The sequence below is a fragment of the Rhinopithecus bieti genome, unplaced genomic scaffold (genome assembly GCF_001698545.2).
Source record: "Rhinopithecus bieti isolate Rb0 unplaced genomic scaffold, ASM169854v2 scaffold_10015, whole genome shotgun sequence".
Classification (NCBI taxonomy): Eukaryota; Metazoa; Chordata; class Mammalia; order Primates; family Cercopithecidae; genus Rhinopithecus; species Rhinopithecus bieti.
In genome coordinates this window covers 846116-860141 of record NW_016806417.1, presented here as the reverse complement: position 1 = coordinate 860141, position 14026 = coordinate 846116, and the positions used below count along the sequence as shown (strand labels likewise).

Genomic DNA, 14026 nt, shown 5'->3' with positions numbered 1-14026 from the left:
AGTGTGTTCAAGTGTTGCTATGGCTCTGCATGGACCAATGCATAGCCAGTGTCAACAAGTGATAACACAAAGCCCTATAAGAAGAAATAGCAGAGATTGGAAAACTAAGGTGATAAAATGAAACATCAACCAAAAGGAAGGTTTTGAGGTATCTAAAATAGGGCAGTTCTTTATTCTGGCATATAAAGACAGTCCAAAACCATCATCCTAAGTAGTATGGGGACATTGTTTTTGGAAAAAAGAATAATGTGAGTATGATTCCTTGAGATGAGAAAACTCAAACACAGGTCTATTCCATGTCGATAAGAAAACTGACGATGCCCTCAGGGTCCGTATAACCAGTGAATGCACACCTCCTGAATAATGGTCATGTGACAAAGCATTTATTGTTTCTCAAATCTCTGGAAATGAACCTAAGACAGAAACAATCTCTAGTAAAGACATACATGTGTCTCAGTTCTACCCACAGCCTGCTGCCTGACTCTTTTCTCCCCAGATCTGCAAAGCAGGGCACACCTCCACATCTGTACAGGCCCCCTCTATCTTTCACTACCAGCTTCATCGAAGAGCAGGTCATGATGCCTCACCCTAGAGGTAACTAACAAACATTTTAAAAAATATGAACATGATGAAAATTAAGTACAACTCAAGTGTTAAGTTGTATCCTACTGCCGTTTTTATTGATGGCTTGGCAAATCAATTCAAATAGAACAAAAGATATCTTAAAAGCTCAGAGTTATCTATTCCAAATTTATTTATGTACTCTATTTCAAACTAACTTGTTAGGAATCATCTATTGTTAAAAAATTAGGAAAAAAAAAAACAGAAAAAACACATACATTTCTTCAGGTGACCCCTCTGAGCCATGTAGCAAGTCAAGGTCATGAGATAACAGCCTTGTGAAGAATTATATAATTTAGATATGATTAGAGGCAAATTCCTATAATGTACACAACAACCCTTTTGATCATAGTTATTTGTTCTATGCAAACTAACAAGAATACTGGCTACACTGCCTCCTCCATTTTTTTCTGTACTAAGATCCTAAATAGGAGAATATGAATATCTTGAGAAATATTCAGAAAGAATGGTTGTAAGAAATACAATTTCCTCACTGAGAAAACAAACTGACAAAGCTGTGTCCTGACAGCCACAGTGAAATGCAGAGCTAAGAAATTATTATGTGGATGTAATATACATATCCCCTCATATAAGCTTTGTTTTATTTTAATAGGTTTTAAATTTGGCTTTTAATTTTCACATCCCTAATGATGTCAAGGATCTTTTAATGTGCTTATTTGCTACTTGTATATCTTATCTAGTGAAATGTTTGTTCAATTTTTTTGTATGTTTTTAATTGCGTTGTTTTCTTATTATTTAATACTGAGTATCTATATTTAATGAATCAGTTGTTTAACAAATATATGCTTTGCAAATATCCTCCAAGAATGTGAATTGCCTTTTTATTCTCCAAATAGAGGCTTTTGAAGAAAAGAAGTTTAAAATTTTGATAAAGCATAATTTATCAATTTGTTTTTTATGGTTTGTACTTTTGTGATCATGCCTAATAAATCTTTGCTTAACCCAAGATCAAAAAGAGTTTCTCTTACATTTTCTTAACTAGAAACTGATAGTTTTACAATTTACATTTAGGTTTATGGTAAATTTTGAGATGATGCTTGTATATGATGTAAAGTATAGTTAGAAATTCATCATTTTGCATACGATATTCAAGCATTTCATCATCATTTGTTGATGACTATCATTTTCCCTTGGAATTTTCTTTGCCCTTTATTAAAAATAAATTGTCCATACACATGTAGATACATTTTTGGACTATCTAAGCTATTCTGTTGACTTCTTTGTCAGTGTTGATGCCAATACCATGCTGCCTGAATTACCGTAGCTTTATAATAAGTCTTGTAATCAAACCTTCTGTGTAGTCCTCCAACTTTTTCCTTTTTCAAAGTTGCCTTGTCTATTCTGGATGCTTTGTATTTCTATATGAATTTTAGAATCATCTTGTCAATTTCTACCAAAAAAACATACTAGGATTTTAATTGAGATTGTAATGAACCTATAGATCAACATGGGAAGAACTTACATGTTACCTGCCTCTGGAAAATCCCCAAATATTTGGAAATTAAACATTACACTTCTAAATAACTCTTAGGTCAATGTAGATTCCAAGTGGAAATTAGAAAGTATTTTGAGCTGAATGTGAAAGAAAATGCAGCATATCAGAGTTTGGATCATGATGCTAACACAGTACTTAAGAAAATCTATATCATGAAATGCCTATATCAGAAAAAGAAAAAAAATCTCAAATCAGTAACCATGACTTTCACTGTAAGAAACTATAAGAATGAGACAAAGTAAATGTGTTTGGAAAAAAGAATAATGTGAGTATGATTCCTTGAGACGAGAAAACGGAAACACAGGTGTCCATGTTGATAAGAAAACTGACGATGCCCTCAGGGTCCGTATAACCAGTGAATGCAGAAGAAAGGAAATAATAAAGATGGATATTAATAATATAGAAAACAGAAAAACAACAGAAAATATCAATGGTGGTGATTAATAAAATATATTAACCTCTAGCCATACAGATCAGGGAAAAAGAGAGAAAACACAAACTACACATATCAAAAATGAGAGTGATAACATTATTAAAACTTCTAAAGATATTAAAAGAATTATAACATAATACGAACATCCTTTCAATTTAATTCTATTGTGGTCCATGAACATATTTGTTTGCCTTGAATCCTTTTGAATTTATTGGGACTAATTTGTTCTTCCAGAATATAGTCTATCTTTCTAAATATTCTGTATGCACTTGAAAAGGATGCGTATTCCTCTATGGTTGGGCATTCTAGGAATGTCAATTATGTCAAGTTGATTGACAGCATTGTACAAGTCTTTGTTTCCTTGCTGATTTTCATATCTACTTAGTCTATTATTGAGAAAGACATATTAATGTCTCCAAATAAATTGTGAATTAAAAACGGTTTTGCAGTTTGTTTCAAGTATTTGGTGTAGAAATGTAAAAAATGATTATATTATCTTGATAAATGGACAACATTATCATTATAAAATGAACTTCTTGATTGCTGAAACTTATTTATTCCTGTCTTTGTTCTGATATCTACTTTGTCATATATTAATATAGCCACCCAGGCTTTCTTTTGATTAGTGTTAAGACAGTATCCCAATTTACAACCTTTTACTTTCGTGCTATTTGTGTCCTTTCTTGATTGTTTTTGTTTTTATTTGTATACGTTTATGTGGTATATGTGTAATTTTGTTGCATTAATATATTTGATAGTGATGAAGTCAGGAATTTTATATTTGTGTCTTTTTGTATAAAGGCATAATATATTTGAATATTACAATCTCACAATCTCTGCCTTTTAATTAAGGTGTTTAAGTCATTTATATTTAATGTGATAACTGATTTGCTTTGTTTTAATTCTATAGTCTTCCTATTTGTTTTCTATTTCTCTCACCTGCTCTTTGTTCCCTTCTTACTGTTTTTCTACCTTGTTTTGGATTAATTATTTTAGGATTCCATTTTATCTGTTGTTGGCTAATCAGCTATATATCTTTCTTTTGTTGTTTTAGTGATTGCATTAGAGTTTATAATATATATTCTCTTAATTTACCTCAATCTATCTTCCAGTGATTTTTATAACACCTCATGTGTGATACTGAACCTTATAGTAGATATCCCATTTCTCCCCTACTGGACTTTTTGCTACTGTAGTCATACATTTTATTTTTGTATATGTTATAAACTAAACAGTACATTTATATTATTTTGTTTGCCTAGTCAATTATCATTAAGATAAGTTAGAAAAATCATATATATTTATCCATGTAGTTGCCATTTTTAATGCTCTTCATTCTTTTGTACAGATCCATATTTTCATACAGCATAATTATCCTTCTGCCTTTCCTTAAAATTTCTTGCATGGTGGGTCTACTGGTGATGAATTCATTAAGTTTTTGTATGTCTAATGAAAACTTAATTACATCTTGGTTTCTGAAAAACATTTTTTGCTAGGCACAGAATTCTTTGTTGACTTTTGTTCCTTTCATTAATTTAAAAATTTAGTTCCGCTGTCTTCTCATTTGCATTATTCCTCACAAGAAATCTACTGTCATCCTTACATTTGTTTATCTGTACATATGTGTAATTTTTCTCTGGCAGTTTTAAATTTTCTCTTCATCACTGGTTTTGAGCAATCTGATTATAGTATGCTTTTGTATAATTTTCCTTATATTCCCTGTGCTTGAAATGTGTTGAGCTTCTTGAATCTGTGGATTTATAGTTTCCATCATCTGGCAAAATTATAGCCCCTGGTTTTCAAATATTTTCCTCCTCTCTCCTCTACCTGGGGATTCCAAATACACATTTATTAGGCTACTTGAAGCTGTCCTACAATTCTGTTTTTATTCTTTTTATCTATTTCCTTTTGAGTAGTTTTTACTGCTATCGTTTTGCTACTCTTTTCCTCTCCAAAGTCTAATTCCACCCACTTTATTTACCATTAATCTCATCTAATGTTATTCTGTCAATACCATCTATTGCATTTCTCATATCAGATATTGTAGTTTTCATATTTAGAAGTTTGCTTTTAGTCTTTAAAAAAAAATCTTCCATATCTCTACTTCTGAACATATGGGCTACACTTATAGGAACTGCTTTTATGTATTTGTCTGCTAATTCTAACATCTGCTTCAGTTCTGGGTTGGTTTCAATTGGTTGGGCTTTTTCTTTATTGTGGGTAGTGTTGCTTTGCATGCCTGGTAATTTTTTATTGGATGCCAAACATTGTGAATTTCACCTTGTTGGGTGCTTGATATTTTTGTACTCTCTATATATATCCTTGAGTTTTATTCTGGGATGCAGTTAAATTACTTGGAGACACTTTGATCCCTTTTATGTCTTGCTTTTAAGATTGATAGATAGAACCAGAGCAGCATATAGGCTACAGCTAATTATTCCCCATGACTAAAGCAAGACAAATATGAGTCTTTTACCTAATTTTCTTTAAATAATGAATATTTAAATCTGGCTAGTGGGAACAGGCACTTTTCCCTGACTTCTGTGAACATCACGACTGTTCCCTCTAATCCTCTTGGATGGTTCTGTTCTGGCCTCAGGTAGTTTCCTCATTGCATGGTTGCTCAGTGTAGTAGTTTCCCTTTACACACAGAGGATATTTTCTAAGACTCCCAGTGGATGCCTAAAACCTCAGATAGTACTGAACCCTATATGTATTACACATACATTTCTTTTTTCTTCTTCACAATTTCACTGATAGAATATTTCATTCTTAGCATAGATCTTAACAGCCTCAGCATAAACTTTTTTTTCCTTTCCTTATTAAGTCAAGAACTTTCATCTTTTTACTTAAAGGAAGTACTTTGTGGCTTCTCCTTGGCATATCTGAATTGCCAAAATCTCCATTCTTATGCTTTGGAGCCATTGTTAAGTAATATAAAGGTACTTAATTGCAAGCACTGTGATACTTCAACAGTCAATCTGATAAACAAGACAGCTACTAAGTGACAGGCGGGTGGCAAGTACAGCCAGTAGAGTGTGGATAATGCTGGCCAAAGAGATTATTCACATCCTAGGTGGAATAGAGCAGTGATACGGTTGCCTGTGTTCCCACTCAAATCTCATTTTGAATCAGAGCTCCCATAACTCCCACGTGTCATGGGAGGGACCCGTTGGGAGGTAATTGCATTATAGGGGTGAGTTTTTCTCATGACAGTAAATAAGTCTTACAAGATATAATGATTTTATAATGGGCAGTTCCCTGCACACGCTTTCTTGTCTGCCACCATGTAAGATGTATCTTTGCTTCTCCTTTGCCTTCCACCATGACTGTGAGGCCTCCTCAACCATGTGGAACCATGAGTCTGTTAAACTTCTCTTTCCTTTATAAATTACCTGCTTTGGGGTATGTCTTTATTAGCAGCCTGAGAATGGACTAATACAAGCAGGACGGCATGAGATTTCATCACATTCTCAAAATGGTGTGCAATTTAAAACTTATAATTGTTGATTTCTGGAATTTTCCACTTAATATTTTCAGACCACAGTTGGCTATGGGTAATTGAAACCACAGAAAGTGAAACTTTAGTAGTACTGTACTCTTATATTTTTCAGATCTCTGGAGTTTAACTCTCTGTAATCCTCTTCTCTCCAGTATTTTATTCTGTTAACTAAAGCCATCTTAGTCTCCCTGATTTTTATCCAAATTCTCAACTCAGAGAGTCACTGAGATGTGCCTATGTCACTCCTCTCTATGCTGCCTGGAAGTCCTCTCAAGGCAGTAAGCTGAGACAATTGTAGGACTCATTTCATTTATTTCCTGGCTCTCAAAGATCACTGTTCTCCATTTCCTGATGTCTGTTATCTTAAAAAGCACTCTTCCACATATGTTGTCTGGGATTTTGGGTTGTTTCAGGTGGGAGGGTAAATTCAGTTCTTGTTACATCTCTTTGGCAAAAGCAGACATTCATAGACTGTCTTTTGACTACCCTTTCCACTCTTCATAACTCACTTTTCAGTTTCGTGAGACCATCCATAAACATTCAAGTTCCCAGAATATTCAATAAAGGAGAAACTCCTGCTGAATTCTCTCCCTAAGACTTGGTTCATAACCACGCAGGGCCTAATCATTATCTGTTGTTTGAGAGGCACAAAATATGGCTATCTCTTATTTCTCTGTTAATGTGATCAAGTAAAGTTAAGGGCAAATTTGTATTTCAGGATAGCTATAATAAAGTACAGCAACTCCATGAGGTTAAGCTATTACAAACATGGCTAAAAATGCACTGAAAAGAATACATTTGTGTGGCACCCCACAAGTCTTCCAATACCAATGGAAAAGTTAAAGCATAATTAGAATCTTGGCTCGGAGACCTAGATCTTTTTATGTCAATACATTTCTCCCTAGGGGTAAGTAAGGTACTTTCAAAGGACATCCATTCTTTGAAGTCAGTTAGAAAATTACTGCTGCAAGGTACTAAATAGTACTGCAGTAGACTTACAGAGATAATGTACAGCTGCAATGTGTTCATTATGCCAGGATGTAATTTACCTTTCAGCACATACTGCTTCCCTCTGTGCATGCCCTGGCTCATGGGAGTTTGGGAATAACCAACTGTGATCCAGTTTCCACTGGGTTTCTCTCTCAGTGTTCACACTGGGCATGAATTATACCCAGATACTCCCTCTCAAATATTAAAGAGAACTAGTCACCAGTGGTTCCCACGGATTGGTCTAGGGGTAGGGACATTAAAAATTGTTAAATTGACTCCCACTCATTATCAGACATAATAGGATCCAAAAGAAATGTTCAAAATGTATCTGGTTGTTTCCACATAGTTTTAAAAGCAATCAATATATCTACTGATCTACATATTTCCTTTTCAAATTTTTCTGAAGTAGAGAGCTTTAATGACCAAAAAGAAAAGGGTAGGTGGGACTCATCAATTGTTTTCCACTTCCTGACACCAAGAATTAGCTTTAGTTCTGTTAAAGGTTTTGGACTAAAATAGTGCAACTCAGTGAAACTCAGTGCTCTAAGTTCTATTGATACCAAAGCAGTAATTATGTCATATTAGTCCATCAATGAATATAAAATGCAAAGTTGTTCATGATTATGTTTGTGTGCAAACTTCCAAGTATACAGACACACCAGGACCTGCTTGAGGAAGTGGAAGAACAGGCTATGGAGGAAACAGAGATAGACATTAAAAAATGTCTCTTTTATTTATTGCAGTCTGCTTACTGCCCCATGAGATCAAGAATCCTGCTCATTAAACAACCAAACTTTACACTTATTTGCACAATAGAACATAAAATATATTTTATCACTTCCCCCCTTCCCCCCCCAAAAAAACAGTTTAATTCTTTTAAATACTTGGGTATGATTCAGTTAAAAAGGGCACAGTTAAAACGGCTTTATGAAGATGATAAAATGTAATCCACAGCGCCCATATGACATCATTATAGTAGATGTTTGTACCACAATATATAAATGCAACAAGATTCAAAACTGCATATGAAAAATTTGGGACTTGATTTATTCTGGGCTTTTATGCTATAGAAATTTAACAGGAAGCTGTGGGCCAATAGTTGGATACAGGATGGAGACAGTGTCTGGGTTCTGGGTTTGAAGTTGACACCGTTCCTCCACTGTACATTTTCTGGCTTTGGATGCCTTGATTTGGTATTGATGGCTGGCAAAGAGCTTCTGGTATTTAAACAAATAGAGTCTGTACTTACCTATAATAGAGTCTGGCTCAAAGACTGTCATTCTAAATTCTATTTTATTCGGTGTAATTTACTTCTTAGTCACAATTATTCAAGAAGGGTACACTCATTAGATAAGTGATTTCCATTTGCATAAGCACATTGGTAAAAAAAAAAATTGCAGGTATGTATTCCCAGGTATTACGTAATAAGACACCTGGAGTTAATTATTTGCATTATCTTTTAGAAAAGTTTGAGAACTGTTTTCATGCATGTAAGCAAAAACAGCATGTCATAATGGCTTAGGGCAGAAAGCTAAAGGGGTTGCTTCCTTTATAATAGATGTGCAAAGAGTTATGCTCCAATTTCTTCTTACTCTTCCACCTGGTTACCCAGCATTTGTTATTCAAAGGTATTCTAACCAAATGATTCAAAGAAGAGTTTAGCATCAAATATGATGTCTCCAGGGACGTAAGATTTAGAGAGTTTGGGATGCTATCAAAAACCACTCTGTGGAAACTTTCATTTTTAGCTTAATATAATGTCTGTGTATGAGGGGATAAATAGTAATGAACCTGTGTGATAGCTGAAACAATGAAGTTTATGTAAAAGGCCAGGGCAGGTGTCTCAATCTTATAGTTCAAAGTGTGAAGGGTAATATAATTTGAACTTTAAGGTTTTAGAAAGAGTGAAATGTTGTTTATGCTTGCGTTTTGCATTGTCATTGCCTTTAGGACTTGTTCTTGCTGGCAAAACTGTATTTTACAACCATGTATACTGCCTCCCAACATTAGCACTATACAGACCCGTTTTTGTCTTTGTTTTAAGTAAAAATAAGAACTAGTTCGGGGAAAAAAGTGAAAACATAAAACATGAAACATTTCTTATTTATGCTGCATAATTCCCCATCAAAAACTTATAAATACATTAGCAGTATATGATACTCCATTCCAGCTGTCTGATCAGCAAGTCCAAAATAAACTTTTTATAATGTTTAAGATGAAAAATGGCAAGCAGGAAAAGAAAGAGTATAGAAAACATTTGTGATGGAGAAAGTGTGGTGAAGGGGAAGATATACAGCAATAATTTATAAATTATTGATAAAGGTATAATAGTACTCTTTAAATATAGTGAAGGGTTTTTTCAGGATGTAAGAATACATTCACAACCACTATTTCAATTTTGGGTATGATTCTAACAAGCTTTCATTAAACTGCACATTTTATGGAAAAATGTAATGAGAATAATACTCTTACCATCTGTTTTCTTTGAATCATTTCCGATGTTAGAGTGATCCTTCTTGTCTGTCTTATTTTTACCATCTTTCAAGTCACCTGAAAGTAATAAACATGACAAACAGTATATGTATACAGCTGAGGGGGGTGTTATAAGCATCTTTAAACCTGTCAAGGTTTTAAAAAGTACAGCATAATTTTATAGTCACGAGAGTGTATGTGTCTGAGTGTAAATATCTTTTGTAATCACGTTAGGTCCTGGAAATTGGATTGTGATGCAGAAATTGAGACTGAAAGTTCTTGTTAAACAGAGTTGTAGTTATGTGTTTATCTTCTAACAGAAGCAGTTAAAATGTACTGTTAGGCTGTGGAGTGAGGAGAAACCCGAGCTAACTGTAAGTTCTACCAATTAATAGCTATTTAACTTCTCTGTGCTTCAGTTTTCTTATCTGCAAAATGGGTATGTTAACACCTATCTTATAGGCATATTGGATAAATTAGAAGGCATATCACTCAATACAGTTGTTATTATTCTAAAACAGAGCTATAAATAGTATTTTAATAAATGATCTTGTCAAAGTGTAGTTTGTAAAAGTTGTAAAATGCTATCCTTAGAAAGAACACGTGTCAAAAATGTATTTAACCCACTTATGAGGGAATAGTAAAAAGGTTCCAAGAATACTGGAGCTGGGTATTGATGGGTATTTTAGAAACATGTGAAAATACATTTGCTAAGTTAGAGACAAAACTGGTTATATTCTACAGGGCAATAAAACCATAACTTTTGGGGTTATCTTCTCTCTCAGTCAAAAATCTATAAATTAGCATATAACTTCACAGTACCTAGGCTTGAATCAAATGGTAAATAAAGTTAAACACAGTCATGTTCTTCAAGAGCATCAGTCAGCAAATTAAGGCCCCTGGGTCAATGATGCCCACCACCGATTATGGCAAATAAAGTTTTCTTGAAACATGGCCACACTTATTCATTTACATATTGTCTTTGGCTGCTCTCATGCTGCAATAGCTGAACTGAATAGTTGCCAAGAGACAGGCAAAGCCAGAAATATTTTCTATTTGGTCCTTTACACTAAAAAAGTGCTGCACCCCTATCTAAAATAATGTAATAATCCCTGGGCATATGTGTTCAACAATATGCCAGTATGACATGGAAAGGTCAGGGGCCTCTTCCCCCAGCCTTATTTTCAAGTGTTGGATATCTTCGTACCAGTCTTAATAATGGAAGCTTTCTTTTCAGCCTGGATAAAACCAAGAATACATTCTCACTCAAATACTGGTACTTACTGAAGTCAAAAGATCCTAATAATAATTGGAGTGAGCTGGACCTCCAAGGAATGTGTATGAAGGGCAGGATTTACTCTTGTTTACTTTATTTGTGCCAGGCAGTGTGCTAAATGCTTTGCATGCATCATTTTATTAAATCTTCTAATAGCTCCATTATGAAGGTACTATTATTGAAAGTAGACAGCTTCATCAAAGATTCATTCGCTAAATGTCCAATTTGTAAAATTTGCTGAATAAACCACTCACCAAATGATTGAGGATGTTTTCCAAATTTGAGTTTTTTTCTTCAGGTTCCTGTAGCCAGTTGCACAGACACAGGCCATTCCATCTATGTCAAGGGGTATGGACTGCTGACTCACAGGTTTCGTACCCCACCCTGAACTCACATCTGCCCCAACCTTGCACCTGGATCTCCCTCTTGCAGCAAAACTGCCAAGCCCTCAGCTATAGTATTTGCAACTTCTCTATGAAGCTCAAGTTTTAGATTTCAGACTTCTGTTTACTGTTTCCATTTCTAAATGCCTTTGGCCTATGAATTTATAAAGAAATGATTATCTAAGGATGATTCAGGACCATTTGGGGCTGTGATATATTCTACAAACCACATACTTTCAATGGAATTTGACAAATACTAAGCTAAGCTAGAAGTCAATAAACTCTCCAGGTTCCCACTCATTCTTAATTCTGAAATGGGAGGGACTGTGATATGGTTTGGCTGTGTCCCCACCAAAATCTAACCTTTAATTGTACCTCCCATAATTCCCATGTGTTGTGGGAGGAACCCAGTGGAAGATAATTGAATCATGGAGGCAGTTTCCCCCATACTGTTCTTGTGGTAATGAATAAGTCTTACGAGATCTGATGGCTTCATAAGGGAAAACCGCTTTTGCTTGGTTCTCATTCTTTCTTGCCACCACCATGTAAGATTTGCCTTTCACTTTCCACCATGATTGTGAAGCCTCCCCAGCCACGTGGACCTGTGAGTCCATTAAGCCTCTTTTTCTTCATAAACGACCCAGTCTTGGGTATGTCTTTATCAGCAGTGTGAAAACAGACTAATATAGACTGTCTGGAAGAATTGAGTAGCAGAGGAGTCTACTCTGGCCAGGGTCCAAACCAGAGGATTTTAAGTAGAGGAGATGGTCACCACCTCTTCCACCACCAAAAGAGAAGAAATCCTTTAGAGGTCCCATGAAACAGTCCAAATACTGGCTTTTCCCTATTTTAAGGAAGCCAGAGATGTACTCAAGAATCTTAAGCCCTGTAGTCAAACTAGTTCCTTCTAGATCCTTCTTCCCTCAGTGAGCCTCCACACTCTTAATGCATGCTTTTTAAGCCTTCTGGGTTGCTCTGAACTGGAGCTTTACCCACAGCTACAGCAACACCAGGATGTCTTCTGGAAGTCATGGAGATGGTTACCTTCGCTGGTTGCTAACCAGCAGCCCATGATGGTCCCTGTTCTCAGCCAGGGATGGGGAGGTTGTGGGAGGAAGTCACCTCAACAAGAACAAAGATGAGAGGATCCTGTGACTGCCAATGGGTGTTCAAACCTTGAGAACCTCCCCCCTCACCAACATCCTTCAGCTCTAACTTGGAAGATATCCTGGGCACCCCACAAAGAAGGGGGCCGGGACAGTGACACATGCTTGTTTGATGATGTTGCCTGAGGAAAACCCATTAGGTAATTTCCCATGGGTTGTATCTAGAGTAATGACTGATGTGAGTTGTTACTCAATAAACAAGGGTAAGTGAACAGACTTTCTGTGCAGTTATAAATCATTTTAATTAGGCTGCTGTAATACAGTCCCGAACCACCATTAGCCTTTCTTATTATTGCTCTAAACTAATTTCTTTTTCCACCTCTCATTTACAGCTTACTTTTTAAGGGAAATGGTAGACTGTTGCTTATTTCAGGAAATAAGCACACTTGTGAAATCAAGCCAGCCTCGTTGACTCAGGTTCCTGTTTTGTTTCGTTCAGGTTTTCCCCTTAACCAACTTCAAAATGAATTATTATTTCCACATCTGCCCTCTCTGGGTCTTTGTTTCCCTATGGCAGAATTCATAGTTTTCCTTGTGACTGGCTTATTTGCATTTATTGGTTTCTCCCACTGACTAGACCTGGGGTTGGCAAACTATGGCCCATGGGTCAAACCTGGCCCCGCTGCCTGGTTTTTTTATGACCTACAAACTCAGAATGGCTTTTACATTTTTAAATGGTTAAAAGAAGACAAATATTTTATGACATACAATATTACATAGAATTCAAACTTTAATTTCTATAAAGTTTTATTGGAAAACAGGCTAACTCATCTGTTTGCATATTATTTGTGGCTGCTTTAAAATGGCAATGTTGAGTAGTTGCAATAGAGACCTTACCTCCTGCAAAGCCTAAAATACTTACTATCTTGTCCCTTACAGAAAAAGCATGCCAATCCCTGGAATAAGTATATTGTAAGTCTCTTATAAACAGCAGTTAAGTTTCCACATTTCTCTGATTGCCCCTCTCCCTGAAGGCACCAAACCACAGATACATGCTGGTTACAGAACAGAGCATTGGGACTCATGCAGATCAGAGTTTAACCTGAGATCTCTACTCAATGGTTGCTTGACTTTACACAAGTGATTTCACTTATCTGAGTCTCAATGTTCCTACCCACAATGTGGGAATGAGTGTTTCTACCTCACAGAGTTGTTAGAACTTTTACATGATTTAATGTAGATAGAATCTCAAGTAAAATGTCTGATACATGTTAAGCATTCAATAAAATGGTAGTATTATTGTTATTGCTTTTACTAAGGGAAAGATATTTCTTTTTTTATATATATTTTAAGTTCTAGGATACATGTGCATAACGTGCAGGTTTGTTACATATGTATACTTGTGCCATGTTGGTGTGCTGCACCCATCAACTCGTCCTTTACATCAGGTATAACTCCCAATGCAATCCCTCCCCATTTCCCCCTCCCCATAATAGGCCCTGGTGTGTGATGTTCCCCTTCCTGAGTCCAGGTGATCTCATTGTTCAGTTCCCACCTATGAGTGAGAACATGCGGTGTTTGGTTTTCTGTTCTTGCAATAGTTTGCTGAGAATGATGGTTTCCAGCTGCATCCATGTCCCTACAAAGGACACAAACTCATCCTTTTTTATGGCTGCATAGTATTCCATGGTGTATATGTGCCACATTTTCTTAATCCAGTCTGTCAC

At 35.7% G+C, this 14026-nt stretch overlaps 1 protein-coding gene across 12 annotated transcripts in view; it reads right to left on the bottom strand.

The window, feature by feature from the left end:
• PDE1C (phosphodiesterase 1C) overlaps positions 1 to 14026 on the bottom strand; it is a 571792-nt gene that overhangs the window by 48379 nt on the left and 509387 nt on the right. For 11 of the 12 annotated variants that reach the window (XM_017876413.1, XM_017876419.1, XM_017876421.1 and 8 more), the window contains one exon: positions 9535 to 9612. The exons of the other annotated variant lie outside the window; for it this stretch is intronic. In XM_017876413.1, the coding sequence (XP_017731902.1) occupies positions 9535 to 9612 (78 nt within the window). The remainder of the gene's footprint in view (positions 1 to 9534; positions 9613 to 14026) is intronic. 12 annotated transcript variants of the gene reach the window in all.